At 37.8% G+C, this 25954-nt stretch overlaps 1 protein-coding gene across 7 annotated transcripts in view; it reads right to left on the bottom strand.

Moving 5' to 3' along the window:
- MCC (mutated in colorectal cancers) overlaps positions 1-25954 on the bottom strand; it is a 204196-nt gene that overhangs the window by 25167 nt on the left and 153075 nt on the right. For 6 of the 7 annotated variants that reach the window (XM_021380996.1, XM_021380992.1, XM_021380995.1 and 3 more), the window contains 7 exons: positions 23047-23253; positions 13274-13420; positions 12867-12956; positions 12041-12189; positions 10236-10376; positions 8622-8722; positions 6015-6201 (listed from right to left, as the gene is read on the bottom strand). In XM_021380996.1, the coding sequence (XP_021236671.1) occupies positions 6015-6201; positions 8622-8722; positions 10236-10376; positions 12041-12189; positions 12867-12956; positions 13274-13420; positions 23047-23253 (1022 nt within the window). The remainder of the gene's footprint in view (positions 1-6014; positions 6202-8621; positions 8723-10235; positions 10377-12040; positions 12190-12866; positions 12957-13273; positions 13421-23046; positions 23254-25954) is intronic. The other variant, XM_021380993.1, reaches the window with a different exon arrangement.

Genomic DNA, 25954 nt, shown 5'->3' with positions numbered 1-25954 from the left:
AAGTAGAAATAAAGTATTAAAAAAACTGGAACACATTTTGTATTTTTCTGTCAAACACTCTTCAAATGCTTCATCAACACAGATCAGTCTTACTTATAAGTTCACAGAAAGGACATATGTAAAGTGGAGTGGATGTTGCAATATTCAGAAGATGCAGAGGGGTGTGACAAATTCAGAGAAGAAATTAATTCTCTAAGCTGCATGAAAAAATTAGCCTTACCTGATCTTTAGTGATGTGTAACTGCATTACTTTACATGGAATGCTGTCTCTTGAAACAAGCCTTTTCTAAACTAAAAAAAAATAAAGCTACTTAAGATTTCTTAGCAATACTCTAGAAGGTCAAGTTTTTCTCTGCTGGTCTGCCACTAAGTCTTCATCTTCTTTGCGAAAAAGCATCAGCTAATAAGAAAGTATCAGCCCGCTCCTCATTTTTATCTGCTGATGGCAAGACTAGTTACTATCTCATATTTCTTAACGGACAGTTATAGGAATCAATCCAAGAAAAAACCCACTGGCAGCTATCAGATGGTAGCATCTTTCAGCTTGTGTTGTGATAGATTGACTACGCTGTATACAGACATTCCTTCAGGTCCAAAGGAGTTTAAAACCAACCATAGTTTAGCTGGATTTTAAATAAAAAGACATCATCAGACTTGTCAGAACTCTTTTTTTTCTGTGGGCATGGTTTCAAACAAATGACTGCCCAGTAGTCTGCCCCACAAATGTTTACAAAGAGAATGCAGAAAAGGAAAACTAATGTCTTGATAAGAATAAGGGTGGCTTAGTGCTGCTTCCTCACCTACATGCATGCCAGTGCTGTAGGGGGCCAAGACTGATACAGCTTTAGAATTCCAGGGCTGAATATGGTTAAAATAACACTTAAAGGAAAATAAATGCTGTGTTGTTTCTATAACCTCACTCAAAGCTGCCTGCTGTCTCCTGAGGTCCTGTAATTATCTGCTGGCTGAGGGATAAGTCATCCATTAACTGTGCTTGTCTGGAATGCTAGATGATCTCAGTTATCAGCAGGGGAATAAATCACTTTCTGTATCAAATTGTGTTGCTGTTCAACATTTTTGTATGAGGAAAAAAAGCCCCACCCGCCACATGCTGTGAGAGTCAGGATGATGTCCTACCATGTATTATGCATGTGAAAATCAGGAAGCCTATCAAGATAGGCTTGATTTTTCTCTTTTCTTTCAGTTCTACTTTAACTAAAGCTGCACTGATTTTTAAGTGCCTCCAATAATTGCCTATTTTTCCACACATTCCAAGCATGACCTTGGAGGAGATAGAGAGTTGGCAGATCTACAGAGATTTCTCAAAACCTTTCCCCCTCATGAAACACTGCTTTATACCTCTTTTCCTTACAAGTGCCATATTTTCCACAGTACTAGTAAACAGCTCTTTTCTTTTGTTTTCATCCATTTCTGTCGGCAGTAAAGCACAGAACATCCAGTACTTGTACTGCACAGGAACTTTCAGGTTGAAATTTTTGTTCATACTTGCTCTTCATTAGAGAATCTCAATTCTTAAGATTAGCTTTACTGAATTTATTGGCACCCCTCTGAAGTAGGTACTGATGTAAAAATCATGGAGGTAAGTAACATGAGAAATACTTAATTCTATACTGAAGCCATGTTGCAAGTTTCCTCAACACCCAAAGACAGCAATTACACAGCTTTCCTGGATTAAATGTAACCAAAGAACTGTTACCAAAGGATAGCTTTGAAAGTCTACACAGGCTTCAAACCTTGGGACGCAAATTGCTCATCTTAGTTTTCACTTGCCAAGGAGAGAAAATCTAGCTCTCCTGCTGGGAATGAAACACAAGCAAAAATGCTGATAAGTCTATTGTTATATTGTGTTGAAACTCAAACTTGCTAGATATTCAGATTTTGGCCCTTAAACATCTACAGCTATGCAAGTACATCCAAACTAGGGAAGGCGGTCTGGGTCACTGCCAGTGATACTCAGGCTGCTTTTACTTCAGTCCTGGCTGCCTGCCTGCCTGCAGCTGAGCTGGCTCCTCTGAGCAAGGTTTTTTTTTTTTTTTTTTTTTTTTTGAATAAATAAGATGGAGGGAAGTTTAATGGGGAAGCTGTCTGAGCCAGCAGAAGGGACAAGAAAAAACCTTCCTGCTCCCCCAGCATTCAGCAAGCACCCCTGCCCAGAAAAAGGCAGCAGAACAGGCAGCAGAAAGCCAGGGTGCAAAGCCCACTTTAAACAGTTGTGAAATCAGGACGGTGTGATGAGCCACTTCAACAACACCACAGTGCTTGTGAACTCCCACAGCACAGCTCTGCCAGAGTGTGTTCCCTCAAAAGCCCTACCCTAAATCTTTCCACAGCCATAGTGATAGTCCATTGGTGCTCTGTTTAAGCTGCTAAGCACATGATCCTGAATTTCAGACACTGTTCTCCTTTTTAATGGGAACTGGGACAAAGGAAATCAGACTGACAGAATGCAGGCTGGTACAGTGTAATGTGCAGTTTTACTTGCCTGTGTGAGTGTTCATTCATGAGCATGTGTGTGAATTAAAGGCTGTAGCTGGATATAAATGAGTCTTCCAACAATGTCACTGACTAACTTCTGCATATTGCAGAACTTTGTCAATAAAAGCCTGTATAACATTCAGTTAATCTATTAAAAGTCAAGTCAATACCAGGCTGGCAGAACAAAAATAACAGAGTCAGTACTGATCCACTGCACTTTAAATAATGTATTTGATGGGCACAAAGTATGAGAGCCAACAGTCTTCTACTCAAATCCTGTGACTTGAGGTCCGAACAGTGCAACGCTGCAAGACGATAACTTTCAGAGAAACTGAAAAACACTACAACCAGCCAGAATACAAACAGCACGTTTGGCTAAATTCAGAACCTTCGGTGAAACCACCCTGACTCCTGAGCCTATTTCAGTCTAGCAATGAAGTATAAGATACCTGTTAGAATATTTCTAAGTAACTTATTCCCACACTTCAAGCCAAGATAATCCTGTATGTCAGTTACTAATCTGAAATCCCAGGGGATTCTGATGAGTGATACAGTCCTGTGTTTGGCTATGTCTGTGTATTCTGTGACACTACATAATACTGACAAGAATTCCCTTTGCATACAAGAGAGAGGATCTTCCCTGTCATTAATCCAGATGTAAGGTTGGGGTTATTGACATTAACAGGGAATAAAACCTTGCATTTTAATTTGGTATTACAATTGCTGCTCTTTCCTTTTGTTTCATTCTTTTCCAAGATGCAGTCAAACCTCACTGATAATGTAGGTTCCACAATTTGGTTCTGTCCATTAAAGTAATTACGACTTCAAACTACACCACAGACTACTATTTTCAAAAGTTAATTGACAACATTGTTGTGCTGCTACCAGTCAAATGAATTGAGATGCCTGCCGTTATTTTTGTTCATTTCACCAGTATCAACCTCTGCAATGACATTTCATTTCATTTCAGCTGCTCTCTTCTGCAGTCATTAACCACTTGTCACTGATGGCTCCCAAAGCATTTTCTCTCAGTAATGTGCTCAGTGGTTTGACATTCAGAATCACATTTGAAATGCCAGCCTAAAGATGGGTCAATGCTTTTACAAGTCCCTAATTTTAAGATTTTAAAAAATGCAGAGAATTCTTCATTTGTCACAACTTTCAGTGAAGGAGGGTTTTCATCACTTCACTCCCTCCAAACTCTTGGTTACAAAGAGAAAAGGCAACAATATATATTCACAGAAGAACAGTCTTGCAGATTCAGAGTGCATTTGAACCACTTTATGTAAAAATGTTTTCACTTAACTGCAGTGGTTCCTGAACGTCGACTCACACAGCCCTCACTAATGATGAGGACTTGTTCTACACCCCAGTTTTATAGACTGACAAGTCCTCTAAGACAAATAAAAATATTAAGCAGGCAAGAACAGCTAGAAATCCAGAATCTGCCTTCCTATCTTTGTCCTGATTACTACTGCAGTGGAAAAGGAAAGAAAATGTGAAACATCAACACTGAAGAATTTTAGACGGCTGGAGGTCTGTGGCAATGGGATGTATGTCTACAGCAGCAGAGACCCAAGAGACAGGAGGACACATACAAATGGATTGAGAAAGTTGCAAAATAGGCAGGGTAACATCAAAAAACATGCGCAGGGTCCTGGAGACAGGAAAAAAAGGGATCCAGAATGACATGGAGAGGAGAGTTAAAATCTTCAATTTTTAAACCTGAGACAGAGCAGTTGCTGATATAATTATAGAAAAAGTGGGTGCCTTTGGAGAGTACACAGCTTCCACCTGTGGGCTGCAATATCAGTGTCTGTAAGCTGAAGAGGGATGCTTCTCTTTTGAGACAGGGTTCATGGGAGGTAAAAATCTCAGAACACCTCTATCATATATCACTTGAACACCACAGAAGGAAAGAAGATCTGTATTTCACACAGGAGCTAGAGTTTCAGAAATGTTTTCACTGGTATGTGTATTTAGACAAGAAAAATTACACTGGGAGCAGAGGGAGGTGGAGGGGCAAAAATACGTAAGTTGTGATCAGATCAGTATGTCCATATGACACTCATATGAACTTCCCCCTTCAATTATGGAAAACAAACTGTTAAAAAAAGAAAAACAACAAACATATATGCTTCGACTTCAGACATCTCACAAGGAAGAGAAACACTGAAATAGTTACAAAGAAAAGAAAATGACCTTTTAAAATACTCAAGTGGTAAAGAGGATCAACTTGAGTAGAGGTGCTGCATGTGTGGTCACTTAGAACATGTTCACATGTAGCTGCAGATAGGGCACAAGCGCACACAGGCTGAGGCAAGTCAAGTACATGAAACAGCATTCTATAACCTCTTTCCAAAGTTGGTCAATACTTTTGGTAGTATGAGTGATCAACATGTTACTAGCACTCGCACTGTCACATTAATTTCTGAAAATAAGGCTTTCTTGGACTGATAGAGCACCATAAAACTTTTCCAAGTAAAATGTTGAACATTATCTCTTATTTGGACCTCATTCCTCCAGGTTACCTTCTTACTGACTTTTTAGCTATTTCATGCTAGTCAGATGGCAGGAAATAAGATCCACTGGAGGACGCATCGGCAAGAGGAAATGATGCAGTACTAAAATAAACTTCCAGAAGTGTCAAAAAATGACAGCATTTGAATGAAGAATTGGCTCAAAAAACAATTTAAAATAAAAGTTTTAGAGTGAATCTGAGAAACCAAAATAACTTAAAAAGAAAAATGTTCATCTACATTTATCCAGAATGCTTGCCAAATTTGTATCCACAAATGCGCACACATTCACTGCCCAGAGTACAACTACACTGCAGGCAGGCAACAACTCAAAATGAAGCTGTTAGCAGATGTATTTGAGCTGGAACATTGATGCAATAATAGCTCATTTAAGTTTCATTGTTTCTTAGTTCTTCAGAAAAACTGCATAATCCTGCCCTTTTCTGGAAGAATTTACTGTCACTTACGATGTTCATTTGCTGTTTGACATGCAGTGGAACAGCATGGGAAGGAAGAATTTTGAGTAGGTCAAAGGGAAACAAGATGAAAGAGAAAATGTTTCAGAATGAAATGGATGGAATTGCAACACTCAGAAAACTGTACTTGAATATTCCAGAACTTCAACAGAAGTGATCTCTACACCTTCGTATATGTGTTCTGTCCACATACAACACATATGAACAATAATTACATGATCCAAGTTCAAATAAAACAAGAAGAAAGTTACTGAAGTAAAACACGTGTAATGGTTTTGCCCTTTTTGATGGATATCTAAGTTCCAAATCATCCACTGGCAACACATTTGTACAAAACCTTCTTGGCTGCAGTTGCTCAAAGTCTAAAGACAATTAGATCACTGAGTCACGGTGACTTGAAAAACAAAGCACAGAACTCAGCAGACTGAGGTGAGGAAGGTAGTTCAACAAATACAATAAAAAATAATGTTTGGTCAGAGATCACATTCTTGGGGATCAGGAAAGCCGATGAGCTGTGAGTTACCTTGTGTGGCTGTTGGACGAGAGGCTTTCCCAGGGCTGCACACTACAGCCAGTGACTGCATAGGCTCCCCCGCAGCTCCCATCCAGTTTCATCAGCAAGGCTTTTGCTGCGTTCTCAGCTGTCTTCCTGCAGTCATGAGCTCTCTTAAGCATTTGGGTGATGTTTTCATCACCTGTCTGGTCACCTACTTTTAAACAAACAATCTGTTTCAGAGGTTTGAGTGAGAAGCATGATAAAAATTACAGCAATAGAGTTGCTTTGATGCATTTTCAGTGTCTTAACAAGACAGTGATTATAAATTATCAACCTGTAATGTGAAAGCAACTTCACTTCTGTGTGAGCATCAGTAGTAACTGGGCTTCTGGTCTGAATCCACCTCCCTCCCAGCCACAAGCTCCAAGTACTTGTTGCCCCAGGTACATGTCTTAAGCAGAGTTTTATCTTAGCTATCTCAAAAGTTTGTAAGGGCATGCACTGCAGATTAGGATCAGGTTAAGATGCTCAAGTTAGTAACACAATGGGAAAGTACCAGGCTAAATTACAACTCTTACTTCAAACAGTCCAATGCTGTGTCATGACAGTTATCTTCAGCATCCTTTCTCACAAGCAACTTAATGTCAAGCCTAATGTATTTGCCAAATTGCTTTCTTACAGGTTCCCTTTCCAGCTGGAATGATTGCTTTATTTTCTACAAGTAGCCTTTCAGAGTGTAAAGCCACACATACTAATCCAAAAGAAAATGAGCACTGCTATGTATTAATTCGCTGTAATTTCTCCTGACTATGCAGCTGTTAAGCCATCACTTCAGCAGAGGCAGGACAGAAATCACAGCAGACAATACTCTTGTAGTCCTAACTGCAGCTAGAGTCAAGTAAAGAAAGTCAGTAAAGAAAGACAACCTCATGGCTACTCTGAAATTCTGACCAAAGCTACACACCCATACTCAAACAAATACAATGCAAAGACGTGATAGCTATCAACAAAAAACAGCTTGCTCTACCTCAGACTTTGACCTCACCCTTATCTGAGTCAAATAATCACACTTGCTAAGCAAAATGCATGCAATACAGGTAACTTTAATGCAGAAGAATGGAAGTGAAAATGTTCTATTAAGAGCTGCTGGGTACATAAACCAAACACAACCTCCTCCAAAGCTGTGTTATGTAGCATACAGTCAGCACTATTTCTATCACGGGGCTGTAACTGATAATACTGTAACTAAGAGCTGTAGGCAAACACATAAATAAAGACTAAGCAACACTGTCTGTTTCACAAAATGCATATAAGATGATGCCCTACTCAAAACTAAAATATTCATCCTTTCTAAGATTTCTGTCTTCTGTGTGAGCAGGAAATCCACAGCTAAATTAACTTTTTCTGGCCACTCATCTCTTTCAGCAGCAATGTGGAATGACCAGGCACTGGGAAGGAGGTGGATGAAAAATTAAAGCACCCACTGTACAGCTTACTGCAGGACAGTGGCTGCGCAGGCAAAGCCAGCTGCACAGAGGCCTACCAGTAGCACTAGAGAAAATACAAAATAAGCTGAATGTTTAATAGCAGAGTGACTGTCAGACAAGTGCATCCAGTCTTCTGAAACAAGAGGCTGCACTCATCAGTCCGGTGGCTCTAAAGCCAGACGGTCACTTTATTTCTAAAAGCTTCTGGTTCATGTTTCAGTGATTTTTAAGAAGCCAGCACTATAAATTCATGTCTCAACCATGCAGTTGCTATGCCTCAGCATAGCAAGCCAAACTATTCTTTTCTCTCTGAGGACTTCTCTTTCTACTCAAAGATCACTAGTTACCCTCCCCTATCATAAGAGGAATGGGACTGTAAAACATACATAAACATTCACTGTGTAAACATCTCTTACCATCAGTAAAATGAAGGTAGCAGTAATGTCAAGTTTCACACACTTGTAAACAGTACCATGAAAAAGTCTCACTCTATAATTTAGAGAACAGCATATTCAAAAAAAACCTCACTACTCTCAAAATTAGCTATCTACAAAGTAAGTAAAACCCAGAATGTAAGAGGCTAATATCCCAGACAACACAGTAAAACATAAGGTATAAAACTTAAAAATTCAGAGCAAAGGTAAAATTCAGAATGAAAAACTAGAGCTTTTTTTTTTTTTAAATTACTAAATGCTACTTCTGTATTGTCTTAATTCCAGCTTTAAATTAACTGCACTCAATTTCGCAGTGCTGGTGGGTTCAACGTTTAGTTCAAACAAAATTTGTACTTGTCATTACCACAGTTGCATGACTTTAATCCGCATATGCTCAGAAGTATCTCTTAATTACTTCACTCTGTACAGTTGCATGCCTGTAGCAGCCTCACCACTGCCAGAGTAGGCATCCCCAGTGACAGCACACACAATCGAATTTATACATATATAATTCAGTGTTGAAATCTGATTTCATTCCAAGCTCTCTTTTTCTTTTCCCCTCTTCTTTGGATGTATAAAATTATTTACTTATTTAAAAACAAGAAAAGGCCAGATAGCATTCTTAAGTGGTGGGTCATGAGATGGCCCACTATTACAAATAACTTCAATGCTAATGAATGTGAAAATAATGAAACGACAAATTGAAATCTTACCAACAGAACCAATTCCTGCAGCTCTGAATTGCCCAAGAATGAGACTCTGCTCACTTTCTGCCAATGCCAACAGCAGCTCATACGCTTCTATGCACTGTTCACTGAAAAAAGAAAGAAAACCATACGAAAAAAGAATCACAGAAAATATATCTGTAATTTGAAAGGTAAAAATATTTGCGATCACTAACAAAAGAAAGGTAGCTAATGAACTACATGATTCCTACCACATGTCTAACAGCAGGCATATTACCTCTGTCACAAGCATTCAACAGTCTCTCTTTCCTACTGATGGCCCTGGGTTGGTCTTGAAACAGAAGATAATGACCTGATGTGATGTAAGCACCAGAAGCATGTTTCAAACAGTCACTAATACACCTGACTGTTGAGAATATCCTCTTAAGAAACTCTTTTCCGGCCTTCTTAATACATAAAATATGGTATTCTATATTGTACAACTATATTATAGAACAGTATTATATAAAATTATTATATAAGAAAATACAAGAAAAATACTTTGTTTCTCTGTTCCTGGCTTTAAGATTTTCCTCCAGACAAGCCAATGGATACTATATACAGTTTTGAGTCTTCACTTCTGATGCATTTTAATTTGTTTGAAAACAGATGCGCACCTATCTACAATTTACATTTTCTTATAATTTGCCCAAGGCTGATAGTAACATAATAAATTCTTTAAAAGGCACACAGTTTGTTCTAAGACCAGAAGTGCCTGTTCCAAACTACTTGCAGTTGGAGTTAAATAAGAACATCTTTTCACATGAAGTTTAAAGTAAATTTAGATACTTGTAACCCAACACCAAGCAATTCTCTCAAAATTCCAGCGGATGTTGAAAAGTCACTCTGTAGTATGTGGAGTGTCTCTGAAGTCATTTAAATTACACAATTCCTTTGTCTACAAGTCTTATGAAAGGTACTAGATTAACACAGACAACCTGTAACTTAAGATCAGAAAGAGCAGACACAGTCCAAATGTACACATAACTCAGAAGAACATTCCAGGATACTTTTACTTTTAGGGGAACTGGCTTTCAGTACTTTTCCTTAGGAAATCCTTTGGTTTCAGAGAGAACATCTGAAGATACTAATGATGATATCTGAGCAATGGAGGCAATGGACTTATGAACATGGCATGCAGTTTAGAGAGGTACAACACAGTTTTCCTCCTGCTGTAAAAGAAGCGCTAGCAATGTTTATCACACAAGGATGAGTTAATAATGAACATGTTAATTTGTCCTCCACCCACCTCCCAGATAACATAGGTTTTCTACGTGCACAAAAAGGTATGAAAAATAATTAAAATTTCCCAATCTCAAATGTTAATTCAGTGTTTAAAAATGAAAAGATAAATCCATATTATCACACCGTTTGATTGTGTTTGCTGCTGCTGTTGAACTATGTCTGAGAAACACTTATGTCAGTAACTTCAGTTACATAGTCTGTCAAGTAGTTTAACCAGTAAAAGAAGTTTTTCAGGGAGGAATCAGAAGTTAATACCATTACAATGGCACATCAACAATTTAACTCTCAAGAGACTTCTATCAAATCTCACTCACTCCCTTTTTTTCCAGCTTAGCCACCCTCTGCATAAGTACATACCTGTACTGCAATGCAAGCCGGAGGGCTGTGGCATTGGACTCATACTTCCCAACAAGCATGCTCATCCTCTCAGCATTGCTCTTGCACTCTTCTAGCGTTATTGTCAACAAGTCATTCTGGGATTTCAGGTGCTCAATACGGCTGCAGAAAAGGAAGTAATTTGCGACCTTCAAGCTTAGCTTGCAGACCCTACCCTGAAAACTCTGAAACAACTGTAATTTATAACAGGAAAGATCATTTGGCTTACACAATCTTTTTAATGATGACAGCAAAACCTATCAGTTTTGTGTCTCATACCAAGAGACAAGAGATTACCTCTTTGTTTCTCTTTCGACAGTCTCTTCTCTACTTCCCCAAAAATTTAATAAGTAAAGCATAACCCTGTCAAGCAGCAGCAAGCAGAAAGCTGTATCTTTATTTTGTTGCCGTAATATTGTGAGGGACAGATATTTTATTAACCTTTTGCTTAATCTTTCTTCCTCCATTTGTCCCTTCCTGCTATCACATTTGCTTCTTTTTTCAAATGCTGTATTCATTAGTGCAATGTGTGGGAGTATGTAGAGATCAGGCTGCTCCCTTTCTTTGGAATATTCAGAATAACCATTTCACTTAAAATTATTATATCTTCTGAAATACGAACTGATTTTCAAAGACATAAATCTCCCAAGTTCTGGCAATGGTCAAAAAGCTCAGATCAGAACTTAATCATAATATTCTTCTCAATGAGGTCAACTCTAAATCTGAAAATAGGGTTTCAGAACATCAGTATTATTGATTATTTTCATTGCTGTTAACCACAATACATATCAATATATCACACTGTATCATGACTAATCACAAAAGCTGGACATACAGTGAGACCAGACAAATTTGGACCAGTGCTACCAACAAGAACTCCGAAATCACTGATTTCTTAACAAACAGAAAAAAGAGAAGGATTATTGCACTATTTCTTCAGTGATCAGAACAAAACCCTGAATTTTCCAGATGTTAGATCTTCCAGATGCCTCACCACCTATTTCTTCTCTGATATCTCCTATAAGGCCATGTTGTGCACATAAAATTTGTGCAGTGCATGTGAAGACAAACAAAGAGTGCAGTAATACTGAAACATGACCTATAAATAAAAGAGATATTGCACTGATCAGACTAAATTTGAGAAAACTGTGGGGAACAGAGAACTTTAAAGAACTCCGAGACACAATTCTCTTGTTCCTGATCCACAGCTTTTGATTTTATGTTCCAACAGGTTACTGGAGCATTGGTTTTCTTAAGGCTTCTGAAAGATATCATCAGTTTTATTCTACTGAAATCAGAATGCTGCAATCTTTCTTCTGTAGCCAGAAGCCTATTTAATGGTGCACTGTCACACCACCATATACCAGAACCTCCATGGAAACAGCTGATGACTGAATTCAGCTTCTTCAGGACAAAACAAAGCAAACTACTTCCAGAATGATGGAGAATAATTTATGGAAATCCTTATTTCTAGAACCATTGTATTTTATGGAAAAAATGTCATGTCTTCTTGCTCAGCCACAGCAAGGGACATTCTACAGTCCATACTAGGACCGAAGAAGATGCCATGCTGACCTAACAACATATGACAGAACTGTCATAGTCACTGAAAGAGCCCTTACCAAATGATTCAATTTTCTCTTCACCAACTACATTTCATGTTTATGGCAGCTGCCAGAGTTGAGCTTGGACTGAAATGTGAAATGCTCAGAAAAGCAAAAAAGTAGCAACTTCAAAGAAGTTAACAGTAAACAACACATCTGAGCACATCTAATTTTTCTCCTTACCTATTTAATCTCTCTGTTTCCACTTCAAACTCTCGGATTTTACTTTCAGAGATAGCAGATCCATGTGAATAAAGAGTCTGGAAGATTTCCTGGATGTTTGAGCAGTCTTGAAGGGAATGTGCCAAATGTTCAGCCACAGTACTAGACACCTGCACAGAGTAGTTAACAGATCATTGTGAACAGTGACTGGATTCCTCTTACAGACTGTCTGAGTTGACAGTGGAGTTTTCCTTACTCACTTCAAGACAGTCATTATTCAGTTTTTACCATGAATTTCATACTCAGTAGAACACTTACAAATTCTACTTAAAGAAGCTATTTTGATTTAAAATTCTGCCAACTAAAGGGTGAAGCCCAGTTTTTCATCATAGATATAAAAAAGCCTGAGCTGCAAGCTATTTACTTTCTTGAAAGCTTAGCAAAACATCTGAGCCAAGTTCTTCAGTGAAACATACTGAATATTAACACGCAATAGCAACAGCACTGTGGATTTACAGTGGTATTACAAAGCAGAATACAGTTCTCTGTTGATTTGGAAGTCGTGGAATGCAACCAGTCTTTTCTTGAGGAGTAATATTTTGGACTGACTCCAAAATCATTGTCTTAAAGTCACTCAGGGAATGATATCTAGTCAAGAAGTAAAAGAAAATGCGATATTTACATCAGGTGAAATTCCCTCTGTTGAAATATCTTTTCTCTTATTAACTTTTAAAGTTTTTTTTCAGTTAGCTCAGATTTAAATTTAGAGAGAAAACAAAACTGTTTTAAATAAAATACAAGTCATCTTCAGAAGGTATCGTGCATGCATATAATCATTAGTCCTTACCCCTATGCTGCTGATTTCCGATCCTAAGACAGGTCTGTCAGACGATGAAGACTCTGATCTTGTCTTTGATAATTTCACTCTTTCAGCAATCTAGAAGTCAGAATGCTGTACAGCTTACAAAGTGCCCATGAAGATTATACAAAATGCATTCGTTGACTAGCCATATTTACAAACCCAAAATAAGCTACTATAAAGTTGACCCCTGTGTTCTAACTGAGAAAATTACAACTGCTGACACCTTATTTCTCTCTGCTGCTCAAATTCCTGGGCCTACTTAGGACACTGGAAAACTCACAGGGGACTCTAGGTATTCCTCAGTTAATCACAGCCACGCACAGTGGCTGTGCAAAATGAAGTCTGCTTCACCTAGATAGTAAGAAGCACTACTGTAATCTGCAATAGCTCACCTTGGCTATAGGAATGTCATTGCTACTACTGCTTGTGCTCAGCTCTCCTGTGCTGGGGTTAATGGGTCGATTTGCAGAAGTGAGACGACTTGGGCTGGATGGACCTGTTGCCTGCACACTTTGCAAACGAGTTTGCAGTTCTCGAACCTACAATAAAACATAACAATGTTATTTCCACTTTTAAAGTTAAAACTGTTCAGAGACTTTATCATTGTCCAGACAAAGCTGACAGCTTCTAGTTTGAGCACAGGTGTTGTGTTTTGTCGTGTGGTGGCTGCAGAGTTTTCATGTGGGGAGAAGACGCATGAAGGTTGTTTTAAAATTCCATTGTTGTCAAGGTTTTTAAACTATCTGTTGAGGATATACGCAAACGTAATAGTGTAATTATGTTTCAGCTTACTTCCCATAAGCCCTTCAGTGCAGCAATACTACCTGTATATGAATTATCTTCTCGGGGGGTGAATTTAATGCTCTAGCCTTAGACTGTGATACCTAAACAAAAACCCACAATCCTGCTGTTAGTGGAAAGCTCTAGTGTTGAAGAAGCTCTTGACATAAAAATATTACAGGATTACTATTGTATTTTAAAGGTCAACAAATTCAGATGTTAATCGTGCTTTCAAAACCATTATTAAGTGGAACTACCAAACAGTGAGCACTGTACGGACAAAAAAATTGAACTAAGTACCCAACCGACCGTCTGCAGAAGTCCTCTGCAAAACACTGCGCAGTCCTCACAGTACATCAGATATTTGTAGAACTGACATCAAAAGAGCTTCAGGACCTGAGGGGGGGTAGAAAGGCATGCAGGAGCCAAGCTGTATTGCTGAGCAAAAGATTATAGTGCTTACTTTGGAATAATTTTAACGAAGAATAAATGGTTTGCTTAACAACAACTACAACACAAGGTAAAGTGACAGAGCTAATTTCTCCTACAGAACAAGCATCCTGGTTAAAAACAAAGAGTGGGAGATGAGAGAAGGGGGTGGAAGTCACATGGAGAGGAAGGTTCCCTGAATGTAGAATGTTTACTTTAATATGCAGGTTTCTGCATGGATTATACTAAAACTGTTCACAACAGAACTTGTGAAATTTTACCATAAGTCTAGTAATTAAGAAGAGTTATTTGAACTTGACAACCTCCTGAAGCATGAAAAGCAACTCCGATACCTATTCTGTAAGAAAGGTGGTATTTCCAAATAAATGTAACATCTTACACAAATTACTGATTAAGCAAGCTGAAATTCCACAGCCAGAAAATATAAAAACTGAGTCACAATAAAGGTTTGGGCCTCCTTCAGCTTTTAGGCTTATCAAATGCACTAATTAACCCCTGTTTGAAGGAGTGGCAGTCAGGATGTTCTCAGCACAACATGCACAGATCCCTTCAAGCTACTGCAAAGAGGAGAAAGTTCAAGCTAGAACTCTTCCCAGTCAACAAAACAGTATCTAACGTCTACTACAACCCCCGACAGTCTGCTTCTTTGTGTCTGAAGAGTTCACCTTCCTCTGCCTCAGATACTACACAAACTGAAGGTCAGGTTGTCTGAGGACTTGCTGTCAAAACAACAGAATTTTTAGTGAAGTGCAAATCACAAGGAGGAAAGGAAAAAACATTCTTTACACAGCAGAGTAGAACAATTGCATATTACTAATAAAAGGCTGTAGGCGGCAACAACAAGAGTAGATAAAGGCTAACTGTACTTTTAACTTCCCTGTTCAGTCATAGAGGAGTGCACAATGCGAATTACACAATGTGAACAAAAATAGCTTCTTTGATCTCTCTGTTAAAAAGGGTGAAGTACACAACACCTTCAAAGCAAAGTTCCAATGTTTCAAGGAACTTTGTTGAATAATGAACATGAGTATTTGCCCCAGAATTATACATCTTAAGTGTAACTGCTGTAATGAGCGTTGAATGAGCAGAGTATACAAAGTGCACATTTAAAGCATATACCTTCCTAATATTTGTAGCTGAGGCTTTCATATATAATAATACATGTATAATTCCAACGTGGGTACAGCAGCACTACTGCAAACCTTAAGGACAGGAGTGCTGTACTGATGCAAACCAATTATTTTAGCCTGCTGATACGCATAAAACTGAAATAAATCTTGCAGGTATGTCTATACTTGCACATGAGGTATGCCAGTACAGACAGGATTTGTACAGTTTGGCATTAACACTGAAGAGAAAAAGGCAACCCGAAAACTTAATTAAATCAAAATTGCATGTATTACTATTTCTTTAACTTATGCTATTCTGAAGTAATATCCCTGCCACAATGTCCAACTTAGAAAATGCTAAAATATTTACCTATGCCCAAAAGCTAGTACTGGAAGATTTAACTCCAAAATAAATAATATTCTAAATATTCTAATGGCAACCAGGAGGTAAAGTGTTAAAGTTTCTTAAAATACTATGTAACTGTTTACTCCAAAATTCAAAGCACCTTATGTACCGTCAACAGTATATAAAACTCAAATGCAAATAGGTTTCCTACATTTTATCTTTTATTCCTGAGTAGTAATTATTATCCACAATTATAGAGGCAATTATTCTTACAGATCTGTAAAACAAGACTCATAACAAAAAGAAAAATGAACACAGCTAACACTGCAGCCCGGCAAAGCTTTGCTCACAAGAGCATTTATAAAAGAAAACACAGAGCATGGTACATTTATCAATCTATTCAAGTCACTGCTTTAATACCATATCACAGAAGAAACCACAACCTAAAAAGGCATGAATAAGCTGTCTGTTTTCTTGATGTATTTATTGATTCAGGCCATCATATGAGAAAAAAAATGCCGAATTAACTGCTATAAATAACTGCACTAATTTTAGCAACACTGAGTACTGGATGGTAATTCTGTGTAGAATAACAGTGCAAGTTTATCTTACCTGCAAAATTACTAGTCTCACAATCCACACATTCATCAAATCAGGATCTTGTGATGGGGTGACCCACCCACCAGACAGCCCAGAAGCAGCTCAGGTAACAATTAATGGTCACCAAAACATTATCCATAAATACAGCAGTATATACAAACTCCTCAGAATGTATTTTGCCACACTAGTAGTAATTCTATACGGAAATTAAATGAAGATCAAAAAACAGGAACCAAGGGGAAAAAAAAAGAGTTTAAAAGAAGCAGTGTCTTTTCTGGATTGGTGAATGCAAGAGTTAATGAAAGGACTAGCTGTAAAAGCATGACTAAAAATTGTCTGATCAACACATCTTCCATCTTCAGTCTTGTCAGCATCACAATATAAAGTATTCTGAAGATTACTTTTATCAGAAGATAGAAGTTAACTACAATAATGCATAAGACACAATAAACACTGAGAAATGGGTGAGAGAAGAACAGAAGATCTTACAGGAAATGAGTGACAAAGTTGGAAAAATCCAATGGACTAAGACAAGTTCAGCAAAAAAAAAAAAATCAATCAAAACAGTTCCACTTAAAGATAAGAAATGTGGATTTGTAAGCTGGAGAGGAATAATGTGGAAGGACTTAAAAAAAGGGTATCTTAAACCTCTGCATCAAGTTTAGTTTAAAGATAGGAACATCCAGAGGATATCTAAATTGCCATAAAGCCCTAAAACTCTAAACTGAGATGGAAAGTGGTAGATAGGCAGATCGAATTACATGATCAGAAGAAACAAGGTTGAGGAGCAGCCAGAGGAAGAAAGTAGAAATCCAAGAAAACACCAGTGAAAACCACAACTGCGAGACTGGGGGGGGGGGAGGAAAAAAAAAAAAAAAAGAGGAAAGATATTCTAATAGTTGGAGGAAACCCAAAGAATTATACAATTATAGAAGTAAAGACACTGCAGCAGAAGGGCACTGAGACACAAGGGAACAGTCATTAAATTTCAGAGAAACTGATGAGAGTTACCGAAGTAAGTCAAGAACAAACATTTTCTGAAGTAACTGATATAAACTTACATTAACTTCAAATTCTATGTATTACTTTTTTGTGCTTAGCTGCAACCGTTCACTTACTTTTTAAAATTTTATTTCAATGCTGAGAATTGGAGTAGAAAATAGGCGAAAAAGCCAAATTTGTTATGGGTGCCTTATAAACTAAATAAAAAGACAGCAAAGAAAGGATAAAAAGGGGCTGACATGCTACAGTAATGTTGGACTTACAAAAGACTTAATAAGTGATTGAGAAGCAACAGCGATTTGTTTGCAGAAATGAATAGTACATTATAAAAACTACTTCAGTGGAACATGCTCATTGTCTATAATTCCAAGTCTAAGAAACTTATTTCTAGTCTTTGTATTTTACACATGCAAGCTCATAACATCGTGATTTCTTAACACACACTAAGTAAAAAACACAGCTACAAACTGCCTGTTTTTACTGATTTCCATATTAAAAGGACACCTGCTGCCTTTGTTCCTAAACAAAATAAGAGACATGCATGAGATTCTTTTCATTCTATCCTGCTTGTGACCTGACTACTACACCATTTGGTATCCTCAAACTGCTTACATAATAGCATGGGATTTTTTTCAGCATTTTAATATCACTTCGATTTTTTTTCCTGTTATTAATAGGGTGAAGAGAAAGTGCAACAAACTACAGGAAGTAGTGAGTCTCTCTCACTTTCAATTTTATTCATGTACACTACAGATTTGTGGAGGAGAATCATCAGTACCAGGACCAAGAAGCCTGACGTGCTACAGATCTGCCTTTGTGGTTGTCTGAATACAGTAGTCTTGAACTGCCATCAACTTACATCCCAACAGATGCATTTCCTAGTACTTCTGAGGGCAATCTCCTCAATGAATTCTCTGGAGCTGAATCAGCTCAGATCTGTCATCATTAGCTAAGATACATTCTGTAAATGTCCTCTCTCCTATAAAAAGGGATGAACTTACAAGAAATATTAACTGTCACTGGAAGCCTGACTCCTTTGACAGGACTGAAAATCAATTCACAGTCTGAAAAACTCATTTGAGGAACAGAAAAAAAGAACAACACATGGACACATTCATCTATGTGAGGTGTGCTATCAAGGTTAATACATAGGGGCATTTTAAGTAGCAGGAGAAGCTGCAGTGCTCTGGTTTATATGTTATGAAGTGGTCTACAGCCTTTGACGCCTTTCAGACAAGAGTCCCTCACACAGTGCTTCTTGCTGACCAAGGATCTGGGTGCTGCACCTCTATAAAGGATGCAAAGCAAAGAAAACTAAGGATGTGACACTGGACATGGAGACTGGATTCTCTGATAGCTCTGAGCATTCTGATCCAGGCAAGCATACAGCTGGAAACAAACTTAAGAGAGGGCAGTCAGCTTATCTCAGACTTTTCCTCATTTAATTTTAGATTAATCACTGAGCATCTTCATACAAACTTGGAAAAAGAAGCAAAGCTCTAGTTTCTTAATAACTGAGATATTCCTGTGTAAACAAATAACATGCATCTGAATAAGGTGCAGAACTGTAAACAGGTTTTGACTACTAGTGCACGTTTCTGCACGCCGAGACAAGGTGACAGAATTGCTTAAGGATCACCTTAAGCTAAGATTGTAACATTCTCTACGGGCCCATAACATATCAGTGTTCTTTAGCAATCTGGAGCAATGCTTTCTGATCACAGTGTGAATGGTGCAAAAAGAAGGAGACAAGCTGGTCATGCCAGCTTTGTGTCACTTGAGAACAGTGTGGGCTCAAGAATGCCTGCACAGCCAACACTGATTCCTTCTGTGGTTTGGTTTCAGCTGCTTGCAAGAATGAAGTATTTTGGGAGAGCTCTCATGCTAAAATAAAGTTTCTTGAGGTGGGGGCAATCTGGACAGCTGGAGGGATGGCACATTAAAACTACAGTTTTCTAATTCACTGTAGGTTATGTTTTCATTAAGGTCTTAAGTCAGAGACAATTACATTTTTAGGTCTGCACTTTCTGGTTAGTTTGGTGAGCTTGGAGCAGATACATTAAAAAAATCATCACAACTGAAAGCATTTGATTAACTGCACTAAATTGTAGTGGTGACATATGGCTTATGCAGAGAATAGACTTAACAGACATCCAGAGCTGGAACTGTACTTTCATTTTAGACTCAGTTCTTTATAGACTCAGGGAAGCCTGAACATGGCCCATACTGATCACTTCTTACGCCAGCACACTGCTGGGTACTGAAATAAGGTTCCACTAATTTGCTTTTTTTTTTTCCCTAATCAGCAAAAACCCTCAACTTTTATTTTGCATTCATGATGAAGGTTACATGCTATATATTGCATATCTGACTCACCTGGCGAATACAAGACACTCTGTGTAAGAACACAAATACTAATTCTTCCACTATTGTTGAAGCCTGTTACTACACATAGTAGTTTTAAATTGCACTGCTTGATTCCAGTTTTATGCTAGTACTATTCCCGTGAGCTGGTACAGAAGTTCCCCTGCGTTCCATTTTATCATTATTCTGAATCCAATAATATAAATATGTACTGCAGTAAGCAGTTTTCAGGGTTCTGACTAGCCCAGACTTAAACAAATTTTATGTTTAATATGGCAGTATCACACAGAGGTAAATTAAAATTCAGTGTTATGAAATCAGCAACGGTGCAGGCACCTTACAGAAATACAGATTACCTCATTTACTAAAGACCCATGAGAAACGAACTCTTCGTGTATGTTGTTTCATAGCTAATGCTCTAGAAAGCAGCACAATCTGTTAACTGAGCACATTAAATACCTAATTAAATTAAATCTCCAACAAGCCTGACAAAAATGTATTGAAAGCACTCTGCCTGATTACAGACACTGGTCTAAAGTAACAGACCTATTGATCTGGTCAACTTCACCTTATTCACTTAAATTTAATTTGAGAACAATAACTAAATTTTTGTTGGATCTTGTCTCTGCTCTCCAGGGAAATAATTTGGAGTGACTCTGAGTTCAGCTGGCATACAGAAAATATTTAATAGGTCAAACAAAAAATTTGCTGTTGCAGCTATGGATGCAAAGTTACAAAGCACTGCTGATAAAGTCATATGCCGTTAACACACTTCCCCAGTGGGGGCAATAAACAAGGCGTTCTTTAAGTTCAGGGTGGTACTAAAAAACATATTTCAGAGGAGTCCTCTAAAGGTGCAAACTAAATGAAAACAACTGAAAAAACCTGCCAGCTGCACCTGAACATGGTTGGCTGGATTTTATTATGCTCTGTGCAAACCCAACATTAATTCTTTAACTACCACAAAGCTAGGGCAAGACATCTATCCCATTTGTACAAGAAGAATTTCCTTAGTTAAAAAAAAAAGAACACTTAAACGAAACTGGCTTGTCATACAGTAGACAGCTCAGAATCCTTACAGAGCATCTCAAGAGTCACCGTATCCACAGACAACACACTGAACACAGTTCCAGTCAATAGTGATGCACTGCAGATTTGACAGCTGTGCTAGCCACTTACACCATACAGGTTGGAGGTCTCAATCCTATATCCACTGGAGATGCTTCTGTAGCAGACACACATTACTGACAGATGCAGCATCCACACGAACAGTTCAAAGAGACAGACCAACAACTATCAGATCAACATTAACACGCTGCCCTTCCATTCCTAGGCCCTATGGAAATTGTGCATTCATTTTGTAATATAGCCAATACTTGTGTATCTCCACAAATGCTTGAGAATTCCGATACAGAACAACCAATTCAAGCATCATCCACATTCAAAGAATAAGATACCATTTTCTCATCACCTAACCCAGCCTTCTGCTCTTGTGGCAACCAGACAAAACACTACAGTTTTTAACAGATCATTAAACTAGCACTAGAAATAAAGCTGCTGTATTAACTGGACCAATTAAAAGCAGGCTTTTTTGCTTTTCTTTGGATGCAGTCCCAATATCCTCATTTTGATCGGTATCTACATAGCTGTATATTTCATCATACAAACATATCTTTAGTATTTTAAACTCTATTTTCAAAGTAGCCTCCAGCCTTACTCATTACTCTCTTCAGAACCACAATCCTTTAGTTTGTTAGACACCACATACTCTAATTTCTACTTAATTAGCCTAATGCAGTTATAGATAGTTTATATTAATCTTTTCTTGCTCTAGTTTTGTCCCTGAGCTTGAATAGCAGTTAGCTCCAATTCTTACTTGCTCTCTGCAGCACTCATAATGAGAAATGAAATACAGATTTTGCTTTGTCAGGTTAAACAAGACAGTATCTTTCAGTCACTTCTCCAAGTAAGCTCTAATTTTTAAGATCATCTTCTACATCTTTTTTGTCAATTTAAACTGAATCTATTTATGTATAGGAGATAAGAATTACATAAAATACTCCAGATCAGATCTCATCGCTCTTAACATAAAGTGAAACAATCTCTACTAGAAAAATTTAACCTGGTACATCATAAAACAGCATTTGCTGCCATGAATCACTGTCTTACAGGATAATCCCACTCAGTACAAACACCAGTTCTTCCTCTTTTTTTTTTTTTTTTTCAATTGAAGAATTCCTGGCTGTCATAATTTTTTTTTTTATCAGGCTTTTAGGCACACTCCTTACTTTTCAAAATTCAGCCCATTTTCTACTAATTCTATCCTCAAAAACATGTATTTTTTCCTTGTACAATATCTCAGTACTGGTCTGCATCATTTGTAGTGTCAGCACCTGCATTTCTGTAAGCAAATTTTGCAAGCGCACACTTCTCTTCCCACTCCCCTTAAAAATCCTACAATAATTTACCAAATGCATAAATACTACTTTTATAACTCAAGGGGTGGGTACTACCTCTATTTGAAAAGAAATGAGGCCAAAAAAATCAGGACTGAAATCAATCCACACTTCTGGTATATAACAAATACATTTTATAAAGCAATAGTTAGAAATGGTCTTGTTTTATGTAATAGTAGATTGTTGCTCTTCCCTCATAATACGCTGCATTTTCAGTGTTAAAAAACCCTAGAGAATTTTGTAAAGGTAATTTCAATCTCCATATTTGAAAATTGGTGCAGCTTCATGGGGAAATGATAAAGTAACTACAGAACAGTATTGTTTTAGAAACACAGTGCTTGCACAGAGAGTTGCTCGGCTGCCACTAGGTGAACAATAACACTTTCATTAATTTTAACAACACACAGTGGTCTAAACTGCTACTCAAATTGAGCATAAACTTTAAACAGATGTATTTTAATAACAAAATTATTTGATATCCTGCAGATTTAACAGAGAAAAAGTTAACTTATTTTAAAAGTAACAGGTCCTGAGGTCATGTTGTCTTGATCTTTTTTTTTTGTAAAAAAATTTCCAGTTTTCTTACTTCAGACTTCACACAAAGCCATTATCTGACACTGCAGCACCATAAAATGTAGACATGGAAACAGAACGTGGCTGGGATTCTGCATTGTTCAGTTTAGAGAATTATTACCCAGTGACAGGAATCCTGTTCTATTTCTTTCTCTTAATCATAGATTGAATTTCCATCTAAAACAAAATAATAGTAAAAGACAAGTAAAAGACAAGCTACATATGCTCAAGTGGAGATGAACATCAGAATTCCTGCTAACACATGCTTTCTGACTTCAGGTCAGCTGCTTATCATACATGCTTTTTCAGTAATGCTCAATTTTGTCCTAGCTCTGCCATTTATTCATCTCAGCTTTAAAAACAGAAAACCATAAAGCCCATAAAGGAAGATGTTCTCATGACAAAATTACACAGGAGGACTCAGTTTTCCCCTGAAACACAGAATAATCTATGCAGTGTGTATGCAGATAGTTGTAAGGCTTTACCCTTCTACGCAGTCTGTCCCTTTCTTCACGAACAGCATTCATAGTGGCCTTGGTCCTATTCAGCTCCTCCTCTTTGCTACAGAGCATGGCAGTGAGGCTCTCATTTTCTTCCCGCAGGCCAGCAAGTTCCTTTTCCCATCGAGATCTCTCTTCAGACAGATTTGGATAAAGGTCACGTCCTAGGACGCCCTCAATCTCTTCTACTGTCTGAAAAAATACGGTCATAAAATAGGAAGAAGGAAATTAATTGAACAAGTTTTATGGTACACAGCACAGAAGTGTGAAACAAGCAACTGTATAATTATGTATTCACACCCAAACCCACGACATCATCATTTTGCTTCTTTAGCTTGTTATTAGGGATAACCAATTTATTAAAATATTTCACGCTGACCCAGAGTAAAGCAAAGGGACGTTTTAAATGCAAATTGGCTCTACTATTTTTGCAATACCCAGAAGTGACAGCAGTCCTTGTAAATTTATCTCAAAACATTTTAAAACAAATTAATGACTACCTGCCATAGGGAAGCAATGCACTTGTTGTATCCCTGCCTGGGCAGTGTGCAGGAAGCAGCAGCTTGTGCGTGGGCTGTGGTTGTACATAATGGGCATGGGGCCTTTCTTAACACTAGACCAATCCCACAAAAAGGGTGAGAGAAAGAATAAAAAAAGATTCTTCCTTCCCTGAGTACATTCTTCCCCACAGGGAACAGAGAAATAAATCAGAAGATTTTACAGCCCTCCTACTATCTAAAAAAGGCTGTTTTTCTGTGGGATAGAACTCTTTTCAGTATTTCCTGCCCTGACCCCTCCCTTGCTCAAAACTACGACCTGTAGGCACCATTCAGCACAAAAGAGATGGAGCATCTTCCACAGGCTGGAACTGAGCTACGCGCATACAATACCAGTAAAGGAACACTACTGTGAATGAACTTTCAGCCCGACTGGTCATTCAAAGTCTTAAAATATGGCATAGCGCTGAGAGTGTCAGGTAACTTCTTTCAAGCAGTTCTTGTACTGCAGTTAACATACGCTTTGCCTGTGTTAAATGTATTAACTTATTCAAGATGTTTGAGAAAAAAAATAAAAATCTTGCTTATAAGTGTTTGAATCTCTTTTAACTCAGTCTATGTAAAAATGGTAACAATAGATTTGGAAAATAAGTGACTGCATTACGCAACTAGCAACAGAGAAGTTTCATTTCATTGGACTTTCCAAGGGAATGTTTTAGCTGAAGACTGTACTTTTACATTTAATGCGTAAGACGAGTTGCTCGTATACCAAGGTAAAAATAGTCTAGCTGTTTTATATAAAAGGGATTTGATTTTTATATATAACAAAAATGACTAGAAGTTTACATTCTTAATCTGGGAGGGAACAAAAGGTTCAGTTAGAATACAGCTGAAAAGGACAAGTCAAGTTGAAACCAAAGCTGTTTTTTTCTGCAAGAAATCCTCCCTCCGTTTCCAGCAGAGTGACACTGTGGTATCAGAGACATACCATTATTTGCTCATAATAAAAAAGTGGATATTTATGGTTATAAAAACATTAATTTCAAATACTTTCTGGATATAGCAAGATTCTTTAGTGGAATAAAAAAGGAAATAAAAATCTTTTTAACAACAAGTTGAAGATCGGACTACAAGCCTCTGTGGAAAAAGTGGGGTCAACATTTTTGCAATCAGATTCAGTCTAGCCTTTTGAATTCCATTTCAACTCTCTTCCATAAAACTGCAATACATTTAGACTAATAAATATAAAACACAACTGACACAGTATCTGAGTTATAACATCATATATATATCTGCTTACATATGTAAGTTTCAATTAACTTCTTAAAGAGCAATATTTTGCATTATCTCTATAAGACAAAAGAAGTTACAGTTCTCCCTTATATTACTTCCACTTAGACCAACATGTCTCAAGGAAAGGTAAATTATTTCAACACAACATGAGGAGGAGGTCAAGGTCTAAATAAGTGCAGGGCAAATAATTTTAAAATACAAAGAAAAGCTTTGTAATGGCAGGAACAATCTCTCTAATGAATTCACCTTTATTTCACAGAGTGCCTCTGTTGCTGTCTTCTCCATTCCCTTTCTCTAGAGACTCCTCTCCTCTTTCAGGCACTTTCCCTGCTGTTCCCTCAACTTGCTAACGCCAAGCTCTGCTCCTGTCTCCTTCCTCAAGTTCCTAGTGCACTCATTCATTGTTTGTGCCTGGGCTCCTCCTCATTGCACTACTGTGAGCAAAAAGCACGCAGCAATGCTGAAAGCAGAAGCAGCAGCAGTGCCAAGACCATAGAGGTATATACTTCCAAGAGACTGCATCTCCAGACCCTTCACCACTGCCTATGCAACTACAAACTTCAGGCAGTGATAGCATCAGCACAGGTCTAACAGTGATACTAAGGGCTCCCCTACAGTCCTTAACAAAGAGGAGGGACATTTCTGCCTGCTCCTGTGCGCTCTCATTTTGATGTGACCAATATCCTTTCGCTGACTAAATTATTGCCACAGTTCCCTGGTTTGATGACCAACATGCTACATCCTCCACATTAGTAAACCATGTATGTTGCACATGGATATATCTGCATAAATATCATGCTGTTTATTTTTCTTCAAAGCAGTATAACAGAGCAGTTTTAACAGGGATGCTGCTGCAAAGCAAATAAATTCAGGTGCAATTTAACAGACTGAATTAACAGACTTATTTCACAGACTGAATTACATGCGATGTTCTGAGCACAAGGCAGGAAATGATATGGTAATTCCAGTGTTGTCTCTGACAAGGTTATCAATACTCTTTACCTTGCTTTTCTTACAACATGTGTTCTGTGTTACAGGTACGATAGCAGATAACATCAGCAAGTATCAGGCTTTAAAGATGCAAAAAGCAGCACTTTCTCACA

Source organism: Numida meleagris, chromosome Z (assembly GCF_002078875.1).
Source record: "Numida meleagris isolate 19003 breed g44 Domestic line chromosome Z, NumMel1.0, whole genome shotgun sequence".
NCBI lineage: Eukaryota > Metazoa > Chordata > Aves > Galliformes > Numididae > Numida > Numida meleagris.
The sequence above is the reverse complement of the archived record's forward strand: the minus strand, read 5'-3'. Positions and strand labels throughout refer to the sequence as shown.